At 39.4% G+C, this 25,886-nt stretch overlaps 1 protein-coding gene across 1 annotated transcript in view; it reads right to left on the reverse strand.

Annotated features, from left to right (window-relative positions):
• Nucleotides 1-25,886, reverse strand: part of LOC113179858 (uncharacterized) — a 306,468-nt gene that overhangs the window by 207,253 nt on the left and 73,329 nt on the right. Inside the window, exons 6-8 of the mRNA XM_077801549.1 lie at nt 24,816-24,892; nt 20,721-20,841; nt 18,556-18,789 (exon numbers count right to left, since the gene is read on the reverse strand). Coding sequence (XP_077657675.1) covers nt 18,556-18,789; nt 20,721-20,841; nt 24,816-24,892 — 432 coding nt within the window. The remainder of the gene's footprint in view (nt 1-18,555; nt 18,790-20,720; nt 20,842-24,815; nt 24,893-25,886) is intronic.

A 25,886-nucleotide genomic window follows, 5' to 3' on the forward strand; every position in this document is an offset into this window, starting at 1 on the left:
CTTGGACATGCACATTGTAACTTTTGATCTGCACATCAGTCTTATTGTATTGTTGACATTAGCCCATTTCACAGGTTACTGAAAAAAAAAAAAAAGATCCAGGAAAAAAATGACTCGCTCTTGTCTCTAGCTACCAAATTGTTGATTTGACCATCAAAAAAAAAAAAAAGCAAAGTCACCCTATCTGGCTTCTTTGTTACTTCATTTACAAAATACCCATTTTTGTATTAAGCACCATTTTTGGCACTAAAGAAACAAAGAATGGCTAACACCTTCCTATTCTCATTGAGCTACTGACTGGTGAGGAAGAGATAAACAATAAGTAAATAAGACCTTATCAATAGAGATAAATGCTTAACCTATCACAACTGATACTGAAATGATGAAAATGAATGTTGATGGACCAGAAAATGATTAGAGAAGGGGGGTTATTATATTAAGAAGCTCGTGTCTAAGGAAGCAGCTCTTACCCTGAGACCTGCTGCGTTGAAATTCGAGGAAGAAGTCTACTAGGCAGGAAGCAGCAATGAATTTGGTGGCCCTGCAGCAAGAATGAGCTTAGTGTATTCAGAGAATGAAAATGAGGCTGCAATGAAATACACAAGCAGAAAACTAGGAGGAAATAAAATTAGTAAGTGGGATAAAGGCCAAATACATAAGGTTCAGAGACCCAAGTAAGGAATCTGGATTTTATTCTCAATGCAATGAAGATTCGAAGGCCATGAAAGATATTAAGCAGGGGACCAATAGGATCTGATCTGCAGTTTACTAGCTTGACCTTTATTGGTCCTTGAGTTGAGCCATATTTTTTTTTAATATAAATCCTTTTCCTGCCACCGTCGTCGTTTGCTTTGAGAGTCTCATCAGTTCAAAGTCATTGACTACTGCTTATTATATGCATGAGTCAGACGGATGGGAAAAGATAGCCAGCCTTGCCTTTGCAATTAACACGCTGCGTGACCTTGGAGAAATTCTTTGCCCTACTCAGTCCTTCGTGACTTCGCTGGGTGTTCATATGAGAATTAATGCCTTAAAAGTAATTGTAAAGCATTTTGTATAGATGTCGAAATATTATAACATATTCCCTCTGAATGTGAGTGAGTTCAAATATAGAAGCAAGTTCCTCCTCTTTGGAGAATTCAAAATGATTTGATTGTTGAATTGCATGCCAAGTGAACAAGAACTACTATTTTGTAACTAGGGCATTCTTAACTCTGAATACATTGGATGTGAACAGATGTAGGGAACAGACACAAAGGACAAAGATGGATTTATGGCATTGTGAAAGCATTCCCGATAAAATAAAGGATGTGAATCTGAATAAAACACCAAAAAAAAAAAAATGCGTAAAAAATCATTTAAGTCAGGCTGGGAAGTGGTTGAGCCTATGCTCAGCATGTGTCAAACCCTGGGTTCAATCCCCAAGACCAAAAATAAATAAATAAATACCAAAAAGAGATCCAAGTAAAAGTTCAATTGTCTATTTCAAGGTCTAGTTGAAAACCTTCATGGGACTCTTTGGAATTCTTAAATTTGTTCATTCATTTTAAGAAATCTATATATGGAGACAGACACATTTCTAGGTGCTAGCAATACCACAATGAACAGACCTGTGGGTCTGTTTGGGTTATCCACTGAATTGAGACATCGGGAAAATTGGTACTGCACACTTCTGGGTGTGTCTGAGAGGGTGTTTCCAAAGATGATTGACATGTGGCTTAGCCAACTGAAGGGGAAGACCAGCCTTGAATAAGGGTGCATTGTCCACCAAGCTGGGATCCAGATGTAACGTAAAGTGGAGAAAGGAGGAAGCTTGCTTCTGGGCATGCACAAACTCCATTCTTCTTGAGATGGTGCATTTTTTTTTTTGCTGCTGACACATTGAACTCCAGCCTCTTCAGTCTTTCAACAGTGACTCACGCCAGTGACTCTCCAGGGTATTTCCAGGCCTTCAGCCTCAGACTGGGGCTGCATCATGAACCTCTCTCTTGTTCTGAGAGTCTAGCCTCTTGGACTGAGTAGCTACTGGCTCCTCCCTGCAGATCTCCTGCCTGAAGGTGGCCATGGTGGAACTAGGAACCATTGATCTTGTAAACCAATCCAATAAATCCCTTTCTGTAGCTACGCATATATTCCACTGGTCTTGTTCCTCTACAAAACGGCAATACAAATCCAAAGTCCCTTTTTTTTTTTGGATGCCTACATCCTGGTGCTGCCCAATATTCTTAAGTGATCACCTGCCAATCATCAGTCTCCTTCACAAATGTTACAGGCTCCTTACTGCATGATAAAGAACCTGTGCTCTCACTGACGGAGGGAGAGACGGAATAGAGAGAGACTTGACTTTTGAAATAGAAGCAATTCTGGTAAAAGTATAAAGAAATGTTACAGGAATTTGTGGGTAATTTACCATCATGGGAAACCAATAATTTTATTGTTTATGCTTCCTTTCAGTTAGTGTTCAGACTTTGGAGTCCACATCTAGTTTTGAAACTTAGTTTCAAACATCTTGACAAGTCCTCATCAAAACCCTCAGTTTTTCTCAAAAGCAAAAAGGGTTTAACAGTGGATTGGATTGAATGAAGTCTGCACTGATAGTGCATATTAAGTGTATCGTGATGTAATTGACACTGAGGTTAACTAATGATTGCTACACACTTTCTCTCCTGCCAAAGATAAAATAATGGAGTATGCTACAGGTCTGGATCTGGAATAGATCTGGAATGGCCCCCAAAGGCCCAGGTACTAATGAATGGTCCTCAACTTGACTCTATTGGGAAGATGAATTTTGAAACTCTTAAGAGGTGGGGCCTCGTAGGAAGTCATCAGGTCCCTGGGGGTGTGTCCTCTAAGGTATTCTGGGACTTCTACCTCTTCATCTGTTTTACCAGCCATAAGGTGAGTGGTCTCACCACAGCCCCAAAGCAAAAGTGGGTAGGGGATTCCATCTGACCATGGACTGATCATCTCAGACTGTGAGTCCAAATATACCTTTCATTTTCATAAGGATATAAGTATCAGGTATTTGTTTTAGTAACAGCAAGCTGATTCAGAAGCAGGGAAAGCAACTTTCTGCATAGATGACCTCGGGACACTCCACATCACCCAGTAGCAAGAGGTGAAGGCAAAAGAGCATGAAAACATTGTAAAATGAGATTTCTTAGAAGATAGCCAAGAAAGGACTTACTAAGACTTCTTGAAGGAATGGTTTGAAGGACTGAAGAGAAAGTAATAAGGAAGCAAACTACATTCTACACAGAGGATTACCATACCATGACAAAAATCATGACAACTACCAGTTATTACCTTCTTGCAACGCACTAAGTACTTACTGTATCACATTTAAGCCTCATAAAAACCCTATGAAATAGGCAGTAGATTTCCATTTTAGAGATGGAGGGGACTGGGACCAGGGGAGTTTAAATAATTTTCCTGAAGTAGTGAGTACCAGGAGATCAAGATTCTGTTAAGCCTCCTTCCTCCTAAAGATATGCTCCTTACATGTATGAAGACACGAATTGGGGTGTCAACCTACTTTATATACAAACAAAGATATGAAAAATTGTGGTATATGTGTGAAATAAGAATTGTAATGCAAAAAAAAACAAAGTACATGTATAAAGACATGAATTGGCATGAACATACTTTATATACAAAGATATAAAAAATGTGCTGTATACATGTAATAAGAATCATAATGCATTCCGCTGTCATGTATTTAAAAAAATAAAATCAATTTTAAAAAAAAAGATATGCTCCTAACTAGTACTTTGGGACCAAGTTTTTTTTTATTTTGGTGGGGATGAGGGGGTCAAAGGGGAAAGAATGTTCTTAAGTTGACCAGGGAGACCCTGTGTGGTGGCAGCGAGAAATGGATTACGAGAGATCATTGCTGAGAAGAGAGCACCCTGTGACAATGGCCAGCGCTCAGGCCATTCAGGACGAACCAGTTGCCACCCAAGTTCTCACAAATTCGAGGTTCTCTTAATCAGTAGAGGCAATCTTTGCAAAAACACAAAATTGGGGCTTTCTCCAATGGATACAATGGAGAGCTCTCTAAAGCTGCACGATATAATATACTCCAGGGCTCTCCATTATTAATCGTAATAACCAATAATCAATAAAAGCAATCATGCTCAGACTTTAGATTTCCTAAGACCACTCCTTCCTATGAGTTATTAAAATCGTTTCAATTCTTAGATATTAAATGTCACACAGAAAATAACCTCTTGCAAAATGTTGGGTTCATCATATTTTAAGAATTAATACTTTAGGTCATTTTAATCAGTTTCTGATATATGCAGTTTTCAGAAAGCACTTCAGGGAAGAACATTGTGCCATGACTAATAATGACAAGAATATGAACTATATTCTTCATATACATATTGGAATCAGAGCGCTACTGAAGTACTTTACCATCTTAAGTATTTAGGAAGCTTTAAATAAAAAATAAATTTGCCTATTTCATTTAAATTGAGCATCCTTTTTTTTCAAGCATAAAACTTCAAACTTATTAATTTCATGGCTATATTTTAAAATGAGAGCCAGTACCAGCTAGATGGCTTCATGATGAGTGTCTTAAAATTTCCAGAAAAGGCACTAAATTTTTCACAGTATTTGTGTTTCATTCTCAGTGTAATAAAAATATGCCACTCTTTTAATAATGAATAATAGATTCTCAATTTGATTTACATGCATGGATTAAATGTCATCTTTGGAAAGTTGCTATTTTATTCATATTGGATTTCCCTCCAGTGAAACAAAAATGGCGCCCATCTACTACTAGAATAATGATAACCTTGCCACACTGATATATAAATATTAACTGGTTGCTACACTTTTTAAAAATGCTGTACATCCATGAAATAGTCTGAGAGCACAGTGAGTTTAAGTGAGGTTTCTTTGGGGTGTGTGAGGTCCCCTACTTGTCTCTAACCTCCTACCTATATGTGGCTACTCCAAAAGAATGAAGAGCCTGATCTCCCCCACATCACAAATGAAGCTCATTTCAATGATGCCAGATTTACATGTCGCTTGATAACAAGTTGAAGTATTTTGTTTCTCCTTTCCCACTATGGGAAAAAAAAATTATTGTCACCAATTTTCCTGAGTCCCTGTGTTATTGCTGAGTCTGCCATAACAAAGTCAATAGTCTGGGAGAATTAAACAACAGGAATTTATTTTCTCCTCATTCTAGAAGCTAGAACTCCAAAGTCAATGTGTTGGCCATGTCAGTGCCTCCTGAAGCCTTCCTCCTTGGCTTGTCAGTGGTCATCTCCTCCCTGTGTCTTGACATGGTCTCGTCTCTTCTATTGTCTCTGTCCTAATCGATTTTCTGTAAGGACACTGGTCCTATTGGAGTAAGGCTCACCCCAGCGACTTTATTTTAATTATCTCTTTAAAGACTCTGTCTCTGAATAAAGCCATATTCTGGGTTACTAAGGGTTAAGATTTTTTAAACATGTGGGTTTGGGGATTTATACAATTCAATCCACAACAATCCCTACTGGTCCACTTCCATCTCTCACTTTTTCCTGCACAAAGCATAGTTAAAGGATGTCACTTCACTTGGAACTCGAATGCCTTTTGAGTGATCCAAAGCTGACTATAGAAATAAGGTGATTTTTTTTTTTTTTACTGAAACTAACAGTTCATTTGTTATTGCTCATTTTTTGTTATATATAACATTTGGGTACATTTTAACATAATCACAAAAGCATGTAATATAATTTGCTCTACTTCAGTCCCTAGTACTTCCCCATCCCCTCTTCTCCTCCTCCCTCCCCTCCCTCTATTCTTCTGATCTTTCTGCAATTTGTTCATCGTTTGTTTTTGTTTTTTTAATTAGTGTCCTGTGGTTGTACATGACGGTGAGATTCACTGTACTGTATCCACTATGTACTTATGAATGTTCAGATTCATTCCACTGTTCTTCCCTCTTCCTGTCCATCCTTCCTCCCCCTCAATCCCCCTCATCTACTCTACTGATCTTTCATCTATTCTGATGAAATTCCCTCTCTTCTTTTTTTTTCCCCTTTGTCTCTCTCTCTCTCTCCCACCTTCTCCCTATTTTGGATTTGCTTCCACATATCAGAGAAAACATTTGGCATTGACTTTTTGAGGCTGGCTTAAGAAATAAGCTAATTGTTATTTTTTCTTTAAATTGCAAGATTCAACTAGCAGAAACTCCCAAGGTCATGAGCCCTTTAAGGAGAGAGCCCAGATTTTTATTTCTTCAGCACTCAATATACGAGTTGATACCAAAGGAGCTAAATAAGTCCTTCAACTATTTATGGCTGTAAAACAATACTACTTTGAAACTTAGTGGCTCAAACACCTTGCTTTATAGATTCCCCAATTATGCAGATCAGGAATCCAGGGCCAGCTCAGCAGAGTACTCAGCTACTCCACATGAAGTCTCCTGGGGGCAGTGTCTGAAATGGAGGGTCCAAGATGTCTTCTCTCACATGCCACTTCCTTTGCAAAGACAGATGGACAGTTTAGCTAGCCATAGAGCTTGTCTTTCTTCTATAGTCCCAGGGCCTCACCTTCTGGTGTTTCCAGCAGAGTAGATGGATTTTTTACAGGGTGCCTCAAGTATTTCAGAGCAAGGTTTGAAACAAGACAGGAAATGGGAGTTGGCAGCCCTTGAAAGCCCGAACTTCAACTCAGAAACTGGTGCCACACCATTTCCATCATATTCTATTGGTCAGATAGTCACAGAGCCCCCTCAGATTCAAGAGGAAGAAGCACAGCTCTCACTCTTAAAGCAAGAAGAGTAGGAAAGATTTTATAACTGCTTCTCATCTACCCCAGTAGATTACTGGCAACTAAATGAATGAATAAAAACATGCAAAACATGTTATGTAATACAAATAAAATCAACCTATTTGGCCACGTACACGTTGTAATAACCTTTGGAAATGAATCTGCTGGCACCTTAACCTTGCACTTCCTAGCCTTCAGTGTGGCGAGAAATGTCATTTTAGAAATTATTGATATGTTTAAGTCATTCATAGAATGGTATCTTTTCATCACAGTTTGAACTAAGACCCACAGTGGATAAATAACTCAATCTACCCAGGTTAGACAGCCATGACCAAGAAAAGGAAGGTCAAGGGCATGAAGGGAATGAAGTGGCAGAATAGGAATGAATACATGATGTTGACTGCAGAGATATTTAAAATTCTTGATTTTCTTAATAGAGAGTTCATATATTTCTGCCATAACAGAATGGTCAATACAGCTCTATTTTCACTCGGAAATTCCAAAAATCATTTGAAGGAATTCTTGCTTATCAAAATTTAAGGTCACAGTTGACATGAGATGAAACAGCTACATTCAGGGAGGTCCGTGGGTGTGCCCAAGCACTCCAGAAATTCTCAGAAGGGTTCCAGAGGGCTTCCATCCACCTTTCCACACGAGAATGCTGAGTTTACTCATGGTTCAGGGAGATAAATATACGGATTCATTTCTTACAAAATGTTTATTCAAAATATTAATTTTTAAAAAAGGAGGGAGAGATCAAATGAACATGAAGCAGTAAAATCATAAAATACGGGTATTTTAAACTAATTGCCCGTTTATCAGTCATATTAAAATAATATCTCTGAATTGATTTGTTTCTTTTTCACCAATATATTTCATTTTAGAAATCACTCATACCAAGATGTGACTCTTAAAATTCATTCATTTTCTTTGTTTATTCAGGAAATAATACACATTTTTGGAAACCTGAACTTATATTAAAGTTGTTGCACCCCTCCCATCAATAGTTTTGCATTCTATTTTCTTCTTATTTTAGAAGCAGTTATTAAGTTATTTATAAGCAGTATATGCCCTGAAAACCAAAATAAGGTATGACCCCTGTTCTCAAATACCTGAAGTCTTGTTGGAGTGAGTTAACATGTATAAAGAATAGCAAGAGAGAGTAAGTTTTGAGTTTGGAAAGTAAATAGGAGTTAATGCTGAGGGCTAATGCCCAGTAGTCCGTCAGAATTAGGAAGATACAGGAAACTGAGCATTGAATTTGAACCTATGTAGTAGGAGCTGAGCTCTATCTAACTGGGTAAAGACTATGGAAGAAGGCTGAGACTACATTGCTGGGGTCTTTTATTGGATGATCAGAAGTTTGGTTTATCCTAAAAGCCATGGAAAGTCAATGAATGGCTTTAAGAGATAATGGATACAGTGATGTCTTGGAAAGATGTTTTAGTCCATACTGACCCTAGGATATTGGTGATGCTACTGTGCTAACAGAATGCCTCTCTGGGAGTTAGAAAAAACAGAGGACCCAGAGTTATAGGGAATGGATTTTGTTTTAGTCAGCTTTTTCACTGCTGTGACTAAAGGATCCAACTAGTACAACTGTGGAAGAGGGACAGTTTATTTGAGGGCTCATGGTTTCAGGGGTCCTAGTCCCCAGCTGTCTCCATTCCTCAGGGCTCGAGGTGAGGCTGAACATCATGGCAGGAGAGGATGGTAGAGGGAAGCAGCTCTCGTGGTGATCAGGAAGCAGAGAGAGAGGTCTCCACTGGCCAGATACAAATATATATATCTACCGCAAGGCCATGCTCCCAATGCCCACCTCCTCCAGCCACACCCCATCACTTCAGTGACCACTCAGTTAATCCCTATCACGGGATTAATTCACTGATGGGGTTAAGACGCTCACAACCCCATCATTTTTCCTCTGAACCTTCTTGCATTGTCTCACACGTGAGCTTTTGGGGGACACCACATCCAAACTATAACAGGCTTCATTCCAAACATCACCCTAATAAGCTACATAATTTTGAATAACTTGCATTACTTTTCCAAAACTCAGTTTCTTGTAGGTAAAACCAATATCCGTTTCAAACCCACCTGTGTCTTTTGAGGTTTAAAGTGATAAAATCAGCAGAAGCTGCAAAGTATCTGTCAGAAGCTACTACTTAAGGACTTCAATATAAAAAATATTGTTTCACAGTTACTCATTTATCATTTTAAACAATGTAATCATGGATACATTGTAAAAGAAAAGAATTAAATATTTAAGTTAACAAAATTTTCTTTAAGAGATAGATTTGGGGTCTGTTTGCTTTTTAGAGCTGCTTTCGCTTCAGTTAAAAATGGTGTTACTCCTTGAGCCCGTCACTTGTGCTAAAATATTTACTCCTCATCATGCCCTGTTGGTGGGAACATGACGGGATCAATGAGACAGGGCTTCCTGTGATGACTTTTATAGTTGAGATGGCAGACCATGGGGAGAATGTGCCACTGCCCCAAGTCATATCACTAAAGCAGGTGTAGGAACCAGGTTGTAGAGCACACCCTCCCCTCACCCCACCGCACCTGGCCTCCAGCCCTTATTCTTTATATTTAAATATATAAGCGGAAACTTTCCATGACAGCATTTCCAAAAGATTTTCTTAGCAATTGAAACGTATTTTATTTCCCTGTTCAGAATAATCAAAAAGAAGAACTTCTGAAGGCGAGAGATGAACAGACGCCCGCTCTCTGTGATTCTGTCCCCTGAAAGCCCAGGTCTCACATGCTGCTCTTGATCTCTTTCCTGGAACTTCTTTGCGATAGAGTTCATTCTGAAATCGTGCCTGTTTGATAGCATCTGCTTATTTCTTAGGGGATCCTCAAGATGGCCATAATTGAGTGTAAGCAAAATCCTTCTTTGCCTTCAAACTCGTTCACACACTGACACTTTGATCCAAAAAACAGATGTACTTATCAAATAAAATGGGGTTAAGTACTGTCAAATTCAAGTGAAATCCACCCCCTGCCTTTGGCTGACACAGACATGCAATCTGGGACCTGGTTTCATTTTCTTTGTGATGTGGGGTAGATGTGAAAAATGAAATATGTAACCCTAAATTGAAGGAAACCATGGTCTTAATGGAATCATTAGAGAAATTGTTCCAGAATGCTACATCCTTCCAGAAATAATAACCCTGTAATGTCAGCAAATTCAGAGTCAGCATGGGTTACCTGCTCCACACAGAGGGGTCTGGTCATGTTCATTAGATCTGCCTGAGGCTTAGCCAAACTTGAGTACATGACCTTTAAGAAGTTTTTAAAATTCATCAATCAATGTTCTTTGCCTGAATTTTGCTGGTTTTGCTTCTTTAACCTATTATTTGTATCCTTTTTTTTAAGTTGACCAACCTCCTTACCCAATGAAAATGAGAACCGCAAGCATAACAGCTCTGGCTAATAATTAATACAAGTTTATTTCAGCTCAGATACCATTGCCAGAGTTCAATCATGATATTTTAAAATGTCTCCCCAAGTAGATGATAATGTGAGATATCAGTGATAAGGAAAATGTAGCCACAAGTCTTAATTCATATCTGACTTTACATTTTTTAAAACTTATACAATATTCTATATATCCCTAAAATTTCTGAATTTATTTATCCCCGTTAGGATATTTTTTAAAAAGCACAACTGAAGGGTAAAATCTTTCAGCAAACACCCAAAGGATCTGTGCAATTTCCCTACAATATTTTCCTAATTTAATGTTTTCTGCAACTTTTCATCCTGCTAATTATAAATAAGAAGGACTTTACATATGCACAAATGGTTTGTGGTACTTGTTTCCAAACTGGGGTTTGGATACACCTTGTGAAAAAGAAAGATGTCTTATTTGCAACCTTTGGCTTTAAATCTGAGTTTTCATTGAGTTAATTAGTTGATGAAATAGCCATTTAATTATATAAATTATTTGATCATTTATTCTTTCTTTTGCTATTCAAATATTTTAAATTGCCTACTATTTTATTAAAATTCGACAGAAAAGGCATATTGTTTGATTTTTTCTAGAATAATAAAACATTTCAAAAAAAAGAATACAAAAATGTCATTAGTTCCTGAATTATTTCTTATTCTTGAAAGATTTCCTATGTTAGCTGTTTTTTGTTGTTGTTGTTGTTGTTGTTGTTGTTGTTGTTTTGGGGGAATACTGGGGGTGGGACCCAGGGGTGCTTTACCACTGAGTTACATTCCCAGCCCTGTCTATTTTTTATTTTGAGCCATGGTCTCACTAAGTTGCCTTGAACTTGCAATCCTCCTCCTTCAGCCACCGGAGTAACTGGGATTACAGGCATGTGCCACTCTTAGCAATTCAATTATTATGCATTGAGTTATGGCCCTCAGAAGAAGATATCTTGAAACTCTAACCTGTAGTACCTCACCACGTGACCTTATACAAAAATAGAATCCTTTTGGATTTAACCAAATTAAAATGAGGTTAGAATGGGATATAACCTAACATGACAAGTGTCCTTATAAAAAAGGGAAATTTGGACACAGGGACATGCGAGCATATAGGAAAGATAACGTCAAGACACACAGGGAAAATGTCACATGGACATGAGATTGGAATGGGACATCTACAAGCCAAGGGGGCTCCTGGGCTACCAGAATCCACGAGGAAGCCACAGAGCCCTAGCACCTCCAGAGGGGCCCAGCGCTGCCTCCCCCTTGGTTTGACTTCTGGCCTCTGGAACTGCGAGCCAATGCAGTCTATGGTTTTAAGCCACTGGGTTTACAATACAATCTGCTGGCGGCCCCAGAAACCCCTACAGCACTCTTCCACAAAAATGTTTCTGTTCATTTGCAACAGCCCTACACCAATGCTTGGGTACAACACTCAGGTGAGTGTTCGCTCTGTCTCAGCATTTAAAATATATTGTTCAATCGTTTTGAGTCCTTCATTGCTGTCTGCGGTTTAACTATAATGTGGACTTGACTTGGTCCTGCTCAGAGTTCCTGTTCCCTTAATCTGAGTCTTCACATCTTCCAAGGAAACTAGGGAGTTAATTGTGGTTTTTCTTACTGAAATAGGACAGAAGAGGCTGACACCCAAGGAATTAGCAGGAAGCAAGTTTATTGACTGCAGGATTCAGAGAAGCTATTGCTTAGCCTAAAACATTCTCTGGACGGAGATTTTAGGATTTTTTGAACTTTATACCCAGCAGGAGGAGGGGTTTGGAGGTTTACATTTTTGCAGGTGTCTAACGTAAAAGTACTTTTGTTTTCTTTCTTTGAGTTCTCAGAAATTGCTTTTTTTCCTTATTTATTTTTTCTGTTCTCATTTCACACATTTTACCACAAAAGCAGGAGTAAAATAAAGTCTTGCAGTTAGACTAAGATTTTGCAAGACAGAGCAACAGGAAATAGGAAGTTTAGCCACACTGAACTTCTTGCAGAAATGTTTGATGATATTTGCTGATACTCTGTTAACAAGATCAATTATGGTGAGGTTCTCTAGAGAGGCTTAATTAAGATTCATTGGTGGAGGAGGGGTACCACTACATTATAACATCTTCCCCTCATTCTTTCCTTCTGGAAATTGCATAATATTTGTGTTAGAAGCTTCTCTTACATATGTTTTCAGATCACTTCACTTTTTCCATTTCTTTATCTTTTACTACTTCCCTCTAGGAAATGGCTTCTGATTTAGCTTCCAGATCATTAGTTCTCCATCCAGAGGGTCTAATCTTACATATTATAGATTGTTTGAATATTTAATTTCAACTACATTTTTTTCCATTACAGGTATTCTATTAAATATTATCAAGAGAAATACAATTCTAAAAGAATTTAGAGAAAACCCTGTTTCTTGATTTTATTTATCTAATGGAAATTTGTATCTCTGTATAATGGGCAGATACTTTTCTACCCTATCCCTTTTGGACACATTTTGATTATCCTGAATTTATGCAAGAAATTCTCTTTCAACATTGCATATCTAATCAGCCCAGGGGCTCCTCTCTTGACTGGTCATTAAGATGGAGTCCTTTAGATTGGCAAGATTTGGTAATCCTGATTTCCCCCCTCTCGGCCATAGCCCCAGGTTACCACAGCTCTTTCTAGTTTTCAATTTCCTCTTAATTTCTAGTACCCCACGAGATCCTTTTCATTTTTTGAGTGTTTAGCCATCTGAAAGCCTTTTTCTCATATCTTATCAGGAATTTACAGGTGTTTACAGAACAAAATCTGAGAGTGAAATATTGCTTTTAACCCCCAATTCTGCCAGAATGGTAGACTAAACTAGCCTATACATTTAACTTCCTCAAAAAACAAAATAAAAAGTTTGATCATTTGCTTATTTCTTCCCAAAGATTTAAATCTATTGGTTATTCATGAATACTGTCAGAAGGCAGTGTGTTTCTATTTGAAATGTTTCCAAGATGGAGGTCAGAAGACAATAGGTTCCAAACATCTCTACCAAGGAGTTCTTTAAAATCTTTCAAAGTGTCTTTAAACAAATAAAATCAATAATTTCCTCTTAATTTCTGGTACCCAATGAGATCCAAAAAAAAAAAAAAATCTTTCAAGCAACACAACATTCAAAGTGAAAGAGCCCTAAGCTGAGAGTCCATAAATGAATTTGATTTAATCTGATTCTTATGGTTGGTAACTGAAATAAAGGAGCTGATATTGCATCACGTGACACCATGGGGCGGGTGTTGAGGCTTGTCAGTTAACTCATGACATCTCATCACCTCTGTCTCTCAATACAGGAAGATCCATGCTAAGACGTGGGATCACGGAGGACAAGAACCAAGCAATAGTATCCAGAAGCAGCACCGTGGAGGCCGGAAGGGGTTCACCTTAGAGCTTACCCATCGAGCTGCTGTGTCCCTCAAAAGCCTTCTCAAAAACCTGTCAGCTTCACTTCAAGTGTTTGCCTCCTGGCCCAGGCTTATGCCAAAAATAAGCCCACCCCACCATGATGTCAATGAACCTCATCATCCCCAGGTCCATTAGCAAAGTAACCTCCTCAGACTTAAGGCTTCCCTGTAATTAGGACTTGCCTGTTCATTTGGGTAACGCCTCCTCGGTTCTCCAACTGTGCACAGAAGTAGATTTTCATCTTTCTCCAATTACCATCCGGACAATGCCTTGCACTCTCCAATGACCTTAGGGAAGACCATGTCTCCCACCCATGAGGTGAGAATAGAGACGGACCTGTCTTTGACTTGTATTTTAAATGCAGTGAAGTAAGTATCATAAATGTCCCTATATTAATTATATACACAATGCACATTTTTGTTTTTCCTGAGTGTACTTTTACTGTTACAAAATTACACTGCTTGAAAACTTGCTGTTTGAACTGTCAGTCTCCCACAAACTGCCAGCAGAGTGACTGGCAGGCACAATTGTATGGTTAGTGAAAACACTTGATGTAGTTGGGTAGAGCCCAGTGGAATGAACAGGAGTTTGAGCAACAGCATTTTTATTCTGAAAGCAAAAAGCCCAGATGACTTTCCTGAAAAAGCCTCTTTCCTGTCAAACTCTGGATGTTTTGGTGCTTTTCTTGTTTTTCTTTTTGTCTTGAATTTTGTGCTTTTCTTGGGTACACTGAATGTGAAATAGCGTGGTGTATTTCTTTGGGGATCCAGGATTTTGCTAGGTGATATCAAGGGATGGATGTTTCGGTGACCTTTGCGCAGGCTGCTAAAGAGTAAATTTTCCTTAACTGTGGCAGGAAGTGATTATTTTTTGTTTGTTTGTTTTTGACAAACGTGAAGAAAATTGGGCGTTGTTATTTCAACTGTTTCAAGACACTTTTTGTTCTATTTGGCAGGAAAGGGAAAGAATTTCTTGTTGAAGCAATTGCCAGTTTTGGTTCATCCCTACATACTGTTTTTAACACTGTAAACATTTTTGCAACCTCAGTCTCCTAGGAACTCTGCTCCTCCCCTTGAAGATGTCCTTGATGGAGCCCTTTACTCTCCAGTCTCTCCTGGGATTCTATTTATAGCAAGCCCTGTGTACTAGTCAGCTTTCTATCACCATAACAAAATGCCAGAGGTAATTAACTTATAAAAAACAAATGTTTATTTTGGCTCATGGTTTGGAGGTTCCACTCCAACTTTGGGAGTATCCTTTGCTTTGGGCCTTGATGAAGCAGCACACCATGGTGGACATGCCCAGCACAGCACAACCATTCACTTCATGAATCAGGAAGCAAAAAGAGAGAAGTTGACCAGGTCCCACAATCCCCTTCAAGGTCATACCTCCAGTGACTTAAGGATCTCCCACTAGGCTCCCCTGAACAAGGTTTGACCACCTTTCAATAGCACCACTCTGGGGATCCAGTCTTTAATGCATGGATATCCAGACCACAGCACTCTATTCCAATCATTCAACAGCTCACAGAGTATCCTCAACAAAGCAAAGATACCAATACGTGTGGCTCCTGCTCTCTAAGTTCACATTTTAGTAGGAGTCCTAGGGTGGTGAGCACCGAAACAATTAGCAATAATAAAGGCAACTTATATGGCTTTTCAGTATAAAACAATTATTTAGAAGATGGCACTTAAAAGCAAGCTTATTTATTTACTTATAGTTGTAGATGGACACAATACCTTTATTATTTTATTATTTTTATGTGGTGCTCAGGATTGGACTCAGGGGCCTCACATGTGCTAGGCAAGTGCTCTACCACTGAGCCACAACCCCAGCCCACAAGTTTGTTGAATGACAATTTTCGTAGACTAAGTCCAAGGTTTAAAATTCGGGGTGCTTCATTGAAACATACCAAAAAGAATGTAATTTTCTATTAGATGCGGATGGGATCCTTTTAAAAAAAATGATTAACTAAGATCTCAGTTACCATCACATCCCTGAAATTTCTTCAGCACAGGGTGAGAACCAAGACCTCAGCTTTGGGATAAACGACCCAGATGCCTGTTTGTACCTGTCCTCAAACTCTGCGTCTAGCAGTCGGTGGCTTCCCCAGGGAACCGTCGTCTCCATAACCAACCTAGACTAACACCCCGCACATATACCCCATGCTTCTTAACAAGGCCTTTGGGATCACTTATTGAAGGAAAAAAAAAAATTGTTAACCTACATTGTTCTCAACCAAAGGTTAATTTGAATGCTATCTGAAATATAAGCATTTATCATATTAATTAAAAGAATAGTCCAGTGGGTAAAATTTTATGGGCTTCACTATCAAAGAGACAGCATAATTATAACAATAATAATAAAAGAAGATTTTGAATTCTCACTATATATTTCCACAAGTGTTGGCCCAGGCATTTCTCAGAGGCCTGTGGTAGGAGGCACCGTTCTACCCATTTTAAAAATGAGCCAACTGAGGATTTTCTGGTTCTTTGGTAAAAACTCTTCCTGGAAATGAATTCTTCTAAAGTCCCTGCTTCAAAGAGGCTTCTGGGGTCCCCTCCACCATCACTGTCAGATCCCCAAGCCATGACTGAGGCTGGTAATGGATACGGCTTAGGGCTAAGCCTTGACATTTGATGAAAACCCACTTAGTACACGACTCCCAATAACTGGCTATCTTTAGCATTTATTTGTTTTGTTGGATTTTTTTTTTCTTTTGACCTCTATCAATTTCTAAATGACAGAGTGATCATTCGGGACTTTGTATTTATTTTGTTGACACTATTTTTTTTTCCATTTTCACAAATCACTATAGAGTTCTTGCTTAGTAAGAAAAACAAAAGAAGAGGGAAAAAAAAAGAGTCAGCATCCTCAAGGGTCTTGGATACCTAAAAAGTTAAGTTGGTGAACAGTTAAGATTAAAAATCTGTTTTCTTCTGAGATACTGGAGGTAAATAATGGTACCATGCTGAGGGCCATTACCAAGTAGGTATTGACGCATCGTAATCCTTGCCAGTGTACCCCATGTTAAATGGACTTGCCTTAGAAATTTGCTGCGACCTTGCTTGTGTGTTTGAGAAAGATGACCCTGCTCAAGGTGATCGAGGGTGGATCCAGGTTTGAGGAAGTATCCTGCAGGTTTGAGGAAGTATCCCGGTCCTTGGGCTTAGGGTGTTCCCGGTTTAAGGCGTTTCCCGGTTTAAGAATATGGGTTTTAGGGAAGTTGAGGTTGAAGATTATTGCTGCTGGGATTAGGGTGTTCCTGTTGCTTGTTCCCGTTGAGTTCTCGTGAGATTCAAATGGGATTTGGAAAAAGCCTCGTGGAGTAGGATTTGGGATCAGACATATTGGAGACTGCCCCTGAACGTGTGTGGAGGCTGGTGTGAGATCGGGAATAAAGAATTGCTGTTTGAACCTACAAAGCTGTGTGGTGCCTCCTGATTCTGGTGCCCCCCCAAGACATCGGCAGTACCATATGTTTATTATTTATAGACCTACCTTACAAAATTGCTCATTTTTACAGCTACATTTTACCATTTATATTTCAGTTGGTCATCCCACAGACAGAAAAAAATATAATCCACTATCAGAAGAATATATTCATATGAGAAACATATAACACCCTTAATTAAATTCCATATGATAAAATTAGTTTTAAAATAAAAAGACCTAATAGAAAATGGGAAAAGAAAGCACACTCCTAGTTTGGAGAAAAATTATTTTCTTCTTGAATATCATCCTGGGATACCTATATTGATTCTTCATTTTACTTTTAGTAATTTAAGTTAATAGTATAAAAGGAAATTTTATATTTGTGTCTGTGCCCAGAATCCAATGCACTGGCATGAGATGAGAATTCTGGGACTTGTCTAGTCCCCTTTCTTTCTTGTCTCTTGTGGTGGAGGTCCCTGTCCATCCCAGATCCCCAGATAGGGTTGAGCCTTCCTTCTGACCCCTGCTCTAGCCCCTGCATCCAGGATCACTCTATAGTCTCATCCATCACTTCCTCTTCGAGTACCATCTTCTCTGGAACCCCTCTTCCTGGTCAATGTATGTGCCTACATCCATCATTTATTTTCTTTCTCTCTCTCTCTCTCTCTCTTTCTCTCTCTCTTTTTTTTTTGGCGGGGGTGAGTACCAGGCATTGAACTCGGGGGCATGAACCACTGCCCTGTTTTGTATTTTATTTAGAGACAAGGTCTCACTGAGTTGCTTCCTCACTTTTTTTTTTAAGAGAGAGAGAGAGAGAGAATTTTAATAGTTATTTTTTAGTTATCGGGGGTCACAACATCTTTGTATGTGGTGCTGAGGATCGAACCCGGGCCGCACGCATGCCAGGCGAGTGCGCTACCACTTGAGCCACATCCCCAGCCCTGCTTCCTCACTTTTGCTGAGGCTGGCTTTGAACTCGAGATCCTCCTGCCTCAGCCTTTTGAGCCACTAGGATTATAGTCATGCACCACCATGCCTGGCTCTATCATTTATTTTCTATACAGTCCCTCCAATGTCTCTCCTACCCAAAGCCTGGTTGTCATCTATAATCAGTAGCCCTAGCTGCCTTCACACAAGCACATATATTATACACACCATGTACACATCAGTGAGCTCTCAGTTTGCAAATCCTGAAAAGGGGAAGGACTAGATTTTTAAAAATTCATGATATATGTTCTTGTTCAATAAGAAAGGCATTTCCATTGGGTCTAAGATGTCTAAGATGATCCATAAACATGCTTTGCCTATTGTGAGTGCTCATTGGACATTAGCTGAATGAACGCATGCATGTAGGGAAGAATGTTTACTCTTTATCACACAAAGTTCATGATCTAAAGCTACATAGACACTGATGAAACATGCATAGATAGAAAGAATAGGAGGTTAACTAAAAAGAAGGGGCCATGTGTGCACAGAGGGTCAGCTTACCACGTGAAGGCTCTCGTGGAAATGCAGACTCACATCATAGAAGTTTCCATTGTGCCTAACTGCCTGTGTTCTGGTCTTCAGCTCTTCCGTTGGACACCACTGCAAGGCACAGCCCCCCGGTCGGCCAAGCAGGGACACTTTGAGGAGGTAAGAGCCTTGTGGAGCCTTGTCCTTGAGACCCCTGATGCATTTGATTTGTATTTGAAGAGGCTGAGGTGCCTGAGTCTGCTGCACCTACATAAAAGGTGGAGTTCTTGAATTACACAGGAACTGGGTAAAACCACACAATTAGCAACAATGGGCTTCTCAGGGGGGGAAAAAGTAGACAATTATTTTTACTCAACCTGTAATTGTCAGGTATTAGCAACGATAACAGACAAGGATGCATGATGTATAATTAAGAGGTCAAAAGGCAAAATTGCTGAAGGTGGGAGGGAAAGTTTAGCCAGTTTTTAAGCATGGTATGTTAATGATCTGTGACATCAGAAGCCATTCATCTATTATAATAAGATAGAATTAACAGGAAACCAACACTTCTAAAAACCACACAGCATGTCTTCTAGATATTGGGGATGGGCAAACCTGGGCAGCAAGCTTCAAACTGGGAACCGGAAAGGTGACACCCTGGGCCTGCAGCACTAATCACAGATCATAATGCCACGGGATAAGGAAAGTGCAGACTAACGCCTCACCTGATGGAGTACTCTGTACTTTCAACACCAGGTCAACGTGCCCCTAGGCTGCCAAGAACAGTCCAGAAAGTAAAGGAGAAATGGCACGTGGATATGCTTTACCCTAAAAGTCAGCACAGATTGCATGGGTTTGAGGCACGATTTAATATTTTACAGCACATTTGGATTTCCATTGTTCATCCACAGCTGAGAGTAGACCACTTTCATTTTTAATCCGTGTCCCCAACTGTAGACAAACTAATGATTTTTAATAAACTCTTGTTTCAGATTAAATAAATATCAAACTGGGCTTATTAATCACTCAAATCCCAAATCATTTTTGGAATAATTTGACCTCAAAGAATTCTCTGGGTTTTTTTTTTTGTGTGTGTGTGCTTTAATAAAAATTTAAAAATTAAAAAAAAATAATAATAACATCAGGTTTGGAAGCAAGTTACTCTCTTGGCCATTCCAGTTAGTAGAATCACCAGTTAATCTGTTGTAAACAGGAAGTGTCTTTTAATCCTGTCTAGACTATTTGCTGAGATAAAAATATATTTCCATATCAAGATGATGCTGCTGGAATTGAATCACAATTAAACAAACGGTGAAAGTTGTTCAACTTCTTTTGTTTTTGTTTTTTTTGTTTTTTTCCTACAAGTCGTACTTAAAAACTAATCGGAATAACAATTATTTTTGGTTTAATTAGAAAGCCTTAATTAACAACAAGGACTTAACCTTCATATTTGGGTTTCCAAAAATATTTTAAAAATTAACACCATGTGAATAAATAAGACAATCTTTTTAAACCTCAAGGCAGGATTACCGATGCAAGCAGACGGAGTTATTAAACACATTCTAAATTAAACGCCTCTATGAATTTTATACTGAAATGCATTGTGATAGTTTTGCATGCCAAATGTGACATTTTGTGTTTTAGATTCATCTTCTGTAGTCATTTTGGAAATGTCATACAAACAAAGATTTTTGTCATTTACCAATGGAATTACTATGCATGGCCGCTTAGCCATCTCTTTGCCGGCTCTAGTGGTTGTTTCAAGTCAGCAAGCCATAAAAAATCTTTATCTCTCTGAAACACAGCAATTTGGAAGATAATCGAATGGTGACTAGGGGGCAGAAATGCCAGTCTGAGGAATTATACCACCATCTCTCTTGCATTTACCACGTTCCTCAAAGCGCATGTCAGAGGAGTAGGAGAGGGAGAAGGGAGATTCGTCAAATCTCAAGGCTTGTCTCATTTGCATAGAGCTGGCCCTGCCTCCTGGACAGCAGGGACTCAGGCTGGTCTTGAGGACTTTGAGTCATTCTATTTTAGCAGGGGATTCTCATCAGATATATTTATTAAGACCTGTTAAAACTGTTTTCCCTCAAGAGTCCTACAGGAGGAAGGGAGAAAAGGCAAGTGGATCAATACCATTGATCTCATCATTTAACATTTTGCATCAGGAAAAATGTCAGTCCCAAGAGCCTCACCTGCCAGCAAGATCCTGCTGCTCCCTGGGAATCATTAGTTACCTCTGTAAGGGAGCCGAGCTCGGCCACGTTGTCCCTTTTACCAATGGGTAAGTCTGCAGTGAATGGTGGAGCTCTGGGGCTGTGACGGGAGGGAGGGAAGAAGAAAGAAAAATTGACTGTAGGGCACAAAGAGAAGGCTGGCCTTTGGAACCACAGCACAACCCTGGTGTCTTCCTTAGACACGTTGGCAGGTTATCTGGGACTTAGATAAACACCACGTTACAGGAACTGCAGTTGATTAAAGTCAGGGAAGAAGTAGCTTTTGAAGTATGGCCCCATAAAATATAAGACTCACTATATTAGCCACCAATCTCCCAACAGTTAAAATGCCACTTGTTTCAGAAATTATCAGGAGATCAAATGCAGTCATGCCTCCTCTGTGTCTGCGACGGACTGGTTCCCAGAGCCCCCAAGGATATCGAAATCCACGGAGGCTCAGTGTCTTATATAAAGTGGCATAGTATTTACATAACTCCTCCCCAACATCCTTCTTTAAAGCATCCCCTGTTACTTACGATGCCTAAAACAATATAAATAACATAAACAAATGTAGGTAATTATTTTACTATATTTCTTAAGGGAAAATGACAAAAGTCCCTACATGTCCAGTATGCATGCTACCATCACAGGCCTAACCACATTTTCAGTCCACAATTGGTTGAATCTATGGGAACGAAATCAGTAAATACAGAGGGTCAACAGTGTTTGATAAGGTGTTTTTGCCCCTTTCTTTTCTAACCCTTCCTCTCATCTTAAGTTATTAGAGAACTTGGAGAGGAAAAAAAAAATCATTTAAATAGATGACTCGCTGATATGACATAAACTTTTCTAACACAATGACCAGAGATCAGGAGCCATTTCCACCCTCAACAACGTCACCCCTCCCCCCATCTTTTCACCCTATTAACATTTACCCACTTTACTGCAGGTTCTTCTTTAAGGTTGGCTGTATTTTTTTTTTAAATTTATTTATGTAGCTCCTTAAATCCTGACAGCATTTGCCTACTTCCCCAAACTCATTTGAATTAAGGCTCTTGTATCTCATGTCTCCTAACTCAAGCTCAGTTCCATCACCAGGACCATCTGTGACAATGACTGTACCCTCACCGGAGGAATAGCCTTTTGGGGTCTCACTGCTGATTTAGTTCCCTATGATACAAATGATTTCCCTTAATTTGATTAGAGCTACATTGACACAAGGGTTCATTAGGACACCCATTTGCTGGCAATTCAATTTCAAATTAAATACACTTTGTTGTAAATTTTATTACTTTTAAACTACTGTATCTCTTGTCTTTAATGGCCCTATTATACAGTTATGAAGGTAAACAGATTCCATTAGTAAACATCCAACCTTTTATTTTCACCACAGTGAGATGATTTCCTCAGTTTCTTTCTTTGTTCCCCTGGCAAGTATTAGAAGCCATTCAGAAATAGACTAAAAACTTAACGTCAATAATTGGATACTACATTCCCAAGCATAACCTGAAAGGAAAATTAAAAAAAAAAAAAAAAAGAAAACACAGTTCCTCGTTACAATCCTACTTTTTTGTATTGAAGGTTTTCTGAAATTAACTTCCCAGTAGAATGAGTTGGACATAACTTTCCTATGTTTTATATGTGAATACACAACCAGTGTAACTGCACATCATGTACAATCCCCAAAATGGAAAGTTACACTCCATGTATGTACAATATGTCAAAATACATTATAATGTCGTTTATAACTAAAAAAGAACAAATATAAAATAAAAAAAAAACATAAAAATAAAATCACCTTCGTTAAAAAGGAACATGATGAACCTTAAAAGGTCAAGATACACCTTTAACACGATACCAGGTATCTAGAGACAAGCTAGTAATGTGAGTTCCCTTAAAGCAATCATATTCTAAGTCAGGAACCAGGAACAGGCTTCCAGTCACATTCTCAGTAGGTCCTAAGGCAGATTATTCTCCTTGTTTTCCCTCTTACCGAGCACTTATTAATTTTATGATCATGTAAATAAGGTTGTCTGTCAGCATCCACTGGGGATTGGTTCCTGGACCCCTGTTGGGTAATCAAAATCTATGGATCCTCAAGTTTCTTATATAAAATGGTGCCGTATTTGCATATGACTTTCTCACATCCCCTCATATACTTCAAATCATCTCTAGATGGTGGATAATACCTAACATAATATAAATTTTATGGGAATGGTTGTTATACTGTATTGTTTAGAGAGTAATGACAAGATTTAAAGTCTGTACATGTTCAGTACAGATAGTTTCCAACCATTTTCTATCTGAGGTTGGTTGAATCCATGACTGTGGAAACTGAATTCAGAGGGCTGTCTGTCTATGCATAGTTGTTTGTACATTATAAAATTTGCCATTAGTCTACAGTCCAGATATAACCACCGATAAAAATATTGATTTCTTCTGTTCTTCATGCCCAGTTAGCTAGTCATATTTTTTAATACAAAGTGAGACAGATGCTGTAAATATTGTTTTGTAACCTGTATTTTCTACTTTATATATTATAGGCATTCTTTTCTTCTACAACATAATTTTTAGGTATTGCCTAGTGTTTAATTCCAAGGGTCTACCATAATTCATTTAAATGATCCCTTATTGTTGGATATTCAGGTTAGTTCCTATTTCCAATATTTTAAGTCAGCCTGTAATTAGCTCTATCACATAGAAAAGCTTGTAGACCTCCCTGGCCATTTTTTCTTAGTAACATCCTATCATTACCAATGTTGGGCATGGGAGGTATACTGTTGTACCCGTCACCGATCTTTACATCATGTATTGAAATGATGTACGATCCTGTCTTCATGGCCCAGACTCTCAGACATTAAGTAGTGAGACAGGTCTCACTTACTCTGGTTGATTTCTTATTTGCACTGCTAGTAGGAATAAAAGTTAAAGAAAATGGCAAAGAATAAGCAGCAAAGATGTGCAGCGGGGGTTTTCAACCTCAGCACTATTGACATTTTGAACCAGATACTTCTTTGTCGTGGGGGGGCTGCCCTGGGCATCACAGGATGTGTAGCAGGATCCCTGGCCTCTGCCCACTAGATACCACTAGCTCCCCCACCCACTCCTACTCCTGACAATCAAACATGCCATTAGACATTGCCAAATGTCCCCTGGGGGCAAAATTGATCCCTCCCAAAAGCCACTGATGTGCAGTATTGAGTCACATCTGTTGAGCATGTGGCTTGCTCAAGGCTACGCTCAAATACACAGTATTTCTATCTCACTCAACCCTCACAATAATCCAGGTATTATTGCTCCTGCTTTACGGAGCTGACTCTGAGGAGTGTTGACCCTCTTGAGCAAGGTCACAAGGTAGAGGTAAAGCCTGAGATTCAAGGTGAGACCATCCAACCTGAGAACTGCTGGGAACCACACCTGCCACCACCACTTGAGGGAGAAGTGCCTGCAGGATCCCAAACCTACAAGTTCCTACCCTGGTCCAAGGCCTTAGGTCCTTTCCAAGAGATACAGAAAACATGGATCAGCTATGAAGGGAAAGTGAGGAACGAGAGACGGGTAAGCAAGAAATGAAAGACGGAGACCAGGCAGAGAACGCAGGAGAGTTTATTTGTCAGAGCTGATGAGTAAAGGCCATCTCTCTATAGGAGAGAGAGGCAACACAGGCTTGAGTTCTGGGACTTTTAGGGGGGAGTTTCAGAAATCAGAGCTGGGCAGGTCCTAATGCTGGTTGGGTTGGTATGAGGGAGTGGGGAGCCATTCTCAGACAGGCCCTTGAGAGGGAAAGTGAAACTTTTTACTTAAAATGGTGGCTGTCACTTAAGATGACGGAACAGATGCTAAGCAAGGACCTTAGAAGCTACACCACCATGGCTTGAATCCAGAACCATCACATGGACAAAGGGGCACAGATACATCACAGGATGAAACGGGGTCACTGTTCCCAAAAACCTTAGGGTGATTCACACTGGGACGCCTAGTGCACCTTTAATCCACAGCCGCCAACACACACACACACACACACACACACACAGACAAAATAAAACACATTAAATCAAATATGAAGAAACATACTTCCGAAATGTTTTATCAGTCTTTAAACATGACACAGGAATGTGCTGGTTGAGTCCTTCCCCATCAAATTTCCATTCCTGCATGAAGAAAAACAAAAACAGAAAAGATATAAAATTGATGTTTAGTTGAAACATCTACACCTAAGTTCACTTTTCTAAGACCAGGATATGCTGCCCCTCAAAGGCTGTAGTTCCCAGAGACAAAGAACCCTGGAATTCGACCTTTAGTAGCCACCTTCCTATGGTACCATCTTCCTCACTTGCTTAGTGACTTTCTCCAGGGAAGTAGAGGGAGATCAAAACAACATAACAAGGAGGAAAAATGCTAAGTGGACACCAGCACAGCTTCTTGTGTCCCTTTTGATTTCTCTCTGTCCCCACCACTCACCTCCCATACATGCCTTGCACACACACATGCTCACATGCCACATAACAGTATGGTTTCAGACATGTAAATGGACGTATGGCTGGATGTGTAGCATGTTAGGGTTGCAAACAATAATTTTAACCATATAATTTATCATCCATTTCAGGACATTTAAGGAGTAAAAGGGAAAATTTAATTATGTGAGGATGGTAAGCAAAATCTAGGGCTATCCTGTGTAAACTGTAATGTACAGAAACCCTGTTTATAATCTGTTTCTAATACTAACAATAGTATTCCTGCTGAAAAACCAGCCTCTACCTTACAGTAAAGCCTGTCCAAGGAAGGGACATGACCTTTGTCCTTGGAAAGACCCACAGAGCACTCTTAGGCACATACCCACCCTGCTAAGTTGTTTATCTACAAATAACAGGAGAGATCTGCTGAGCCAGGTGTCCCTGACTCGGTCAGGCTAGGTGGGGACCCATAGCAGCCCCCTAGCAGCCACCAATCAGCATGAGACAGGGAAATACCTGGGATGCCAGATGACCCTCCCAGTTGTTTATGGTGTTGGGAAGCCATGTAATTCATCATGAACACCCCTCTTGGTTTAAACCAATCAGTTCAAATGAATCCCCCTCTTGTAATAACCAATCACCCCTACCTAACTTGTTCCCGCCAGTGAATGTGCTAATCATGTTTTAGAGT

This window comes from Urocitellus parryii, chromosome 8 (genome assembly GCF_045843805.1).
Source record: "Urocitellus parryii isolate mUroPar1 chromosome 8, mUroPar1.hap1, whole genome shotgun sequence".
NCBI classification, from domain to species: Eukaryota; Metazoa; Chordata; class Mammalia; order Rodentia; family Sciuridae; genus Urocitellus; species Urocitellus parryii.